General features: G+C 45.1%; 1 protein-coding gene across 3 annotated transcripts in view; it reads left to right on the top strand.

Moving 5' to 3' along the window:
- The window catches only part of sim (bHLH transcription factor single-minded), a 329,050-nt gene that overhangs the window by 171,603 nt on the left and 154,947 nt on the right, over nt 1-2,500 (top strand). For all 3 annotated transcript variants that reach the window (XM_076208451.1, XM_076208452.1, XM_076208453.1), the window contains one exon: nt 461-650. In XM_076208451.1, the coding sequence (XP_076064566.1) occupies nt 476-650 (175 nt within the window). In that variant the 5' untranslated portion in view covers nt 461-475. The remainder of the gene's footprint in view (nt 1-460; nt 651-2,500) is intronic.

The raw sequence follows: 2,500 nt of genomic DNA, 5'->3' as shown, positions 1-2,500 counted from the left end.
GTCATATAACTTTTGATGTTTGTTTAATGGTGAAAGAATAATTTCCTAGTTTTCAAAGCCTGCAACTCCTTACCCCTGTTAACCACAAGTCAGAACGGGTCTTCCCTAAGCCTTCTTAGTTCTAAAAGCTTCTTCAACTCCTTATTCCTGTTAACCACAGGCCAGAACGGTTCTTCCCTAAGCCTTCCTAGTTCTCAAAGCTTCTTCAGAACGGTTCTTCCCTAAGCCTTCTTAGTTCTCAAAGCCTCTTCAACACCTTATCCCTGTTAACCACAGGTCAGAACGGTTCTTCCCTAAGGCTTCCTAGTTCTCAAAGCCTCTTCAACTCCTTATCCATGTTAACGGTTCTTCCCTGAGCCTTCTTAGTTCTCAAAGCTTCTTCAACTCCTTATCTCTGTTCACCACAGGTCAGAACGGTTCATCCCTAAGCCCCGGCGTTTTTCTTTTCTTTTCCTCGCAGGCAGGTCCTGCCGTTATGAAGGAGAAGAGCAAGAACGCGGCCCGCAGCCGCCGCGAGAAGGAGAATGCCGAGTTCCTGGAGTTGGCCAAGTTGCTCCCTCTCCCAGCCGCCATTACCTCGCAGCTCGACAAGGCTTCCATCATCAGACTCACTACCAGCTACCTCAAGATGCGACACGTCTTCCCTGACGGTGAGTCACGTTACCCATTCAGGTTTTCCTCGTTGTTTCAGCTGGATTGAAAGAGGCTCTTTCTGTGCTGGGGTAGCCCTTCAGTGTTGTGACATAAACTTTATCAAGCAGATGATCTTCAGATTCAGGGAAGGTGGATGTTTAAGGGGTACCCATTTTCTGCAAGTAAAAATTTTACTGGGGTTTTCCTCATTATTTCAGCTGGATTGAAAGAGGCTCTTTCTGAGCTGGGGTAACCCTTCAGTGCTGTGACATAAACTTTATCAAGCAGATAATCTTCAGATTCTGACCTGGACGGAGCTTCGATTAAGGGAAGGTGGATGTAGGGGTACCCATTTTCTGCAAATAAATTTTTTACTGAGGTACTATAGAAATCACCTATGCTAAAGCGCCGACAAAGTGCGCATGGTCTAATATCCAATAGACAATGGATGGGGTAGAGGAGCGGACATAGCATCTGTAATCACTTATGCTTTGTATGAGGGTTGACCCATATTCCAAAGGGATCATTTGTCAGCTCCACAGCTTGTGTAAGATAGTAATTTCAGGTGGTCGCAAGTGCGTTCAAAAAACAGAGTCTTAAGGTGAAAGACTAAGGTTTGAAAGGATGAAGTTTAGGAAAAAAAAAAAAAAAAAAAGGAAAAGTCGAGGTTGAGTCTATTAAACAACTGGGAAGAGAATGCTCCGTCGATGTACTGACGGAATATGTTAACAGCGATGCCGTCTGCAGAAATCCAAGATGACTACCGCTGAGACGGGAAGACGGAATCCACGGTCTTCAATTCAATCGGTTATAGAGGATACAACTCGCTGAAGACGGCGATTGGAATAGACGGGGTGGGTTTCAACACAGAAGAGGTAATTCCGTGGAAAATATAAATTGCAATATCGCTGATGGGTAGGGTAAAGAAATGAAGCTCCTTGGGGGACTCCTTGTTGGAACTGGTATATGAAGACTCCGCAGAAGCATAGATGAGAGATTTAAATCATATCTGCTGCCACAAGTCTGTATCATATGATCTTTTCAAAGTGGCCGTAAAATACGGCTTATACATGTTCAGTCAATCATTCAGGGAGCGAGTTGCTTCGCTAACACGCCGGGGCCAGTCCCGAGGGTCTCTGGGAGCAAACTCCTATGCAGGAACCTTTCCCACTCCTAACCTAACCTAACCTAGCCTAACCTAACCTAACCTAACCTAACCTAACCTAACCTAACCTAACCTAACCTACCTAACCTACCTACCTAACCTAACCTAACCTACCTAACCTACCTAACCTACCTACCTAACCTAACCTAACCTACCTAACCTACCTAACCTACCTAACCTACCTAACCTACCTAACCTACCTAACCTAACCTAACCTACCTACCTAACCTAACCTATCCTACCTAACCTACCTAACCTAACCTAACCTACCTAACCTAACCTAACCTAACCTAACCTAACCTAACCTAACCTAACCTAACCTAACCTAACCTAACCTAATCAACTTTCCCCAGTCATGAATTCTGTGGACGTCGTCCCCGTCGTCTCCTCCTTCATCGAGGAAGTCTGTCTCTTGCGGAGACAACCCTATTGGCTATTGACCAATGCGGTTTCTTTTTGTACCGAGAAGTCTGGGGTGCAATGAGCGCCACGGAAGCCAGATTGGAGAAACGATAAGAGGAAATGGTCGCTGGGGGAATTGAATCGAGGACATCTTTTTTTCTAAGAGTGTGCATAATGCCTCAGTAGAGTCATACCAGGTGATTATATTCATCTAAGGAGTGGACCCCATCCTGAATGGAGTCCAGCGTTCAGATGAATAAGATCTGTCCATGTGCAAAGGACCATAAATTTGAATCCTTC

The sequence above is a fragment of the Oratosquilla oratoria genome, chromosome 25 (genome assembly GCF_046742065.1).
Source record: "Oratosquilla oratoria isolate Oo_2021 chromosome 25, ASM4674206v1, whole genome shotgun sequence".
Classification (NCBI taxonomy): Eukaryota; Metazoa; Arthropoda; class Malacostraca; order Stomatopoda; family Squillidae; genus Oratosquilla; species Oratosquilla oratoria.
The sequence above is the reverse complement of the archived record's forward strand: the minus strand, read 5'-3'. Positions and strand labels throughout refer to the sequence as shown.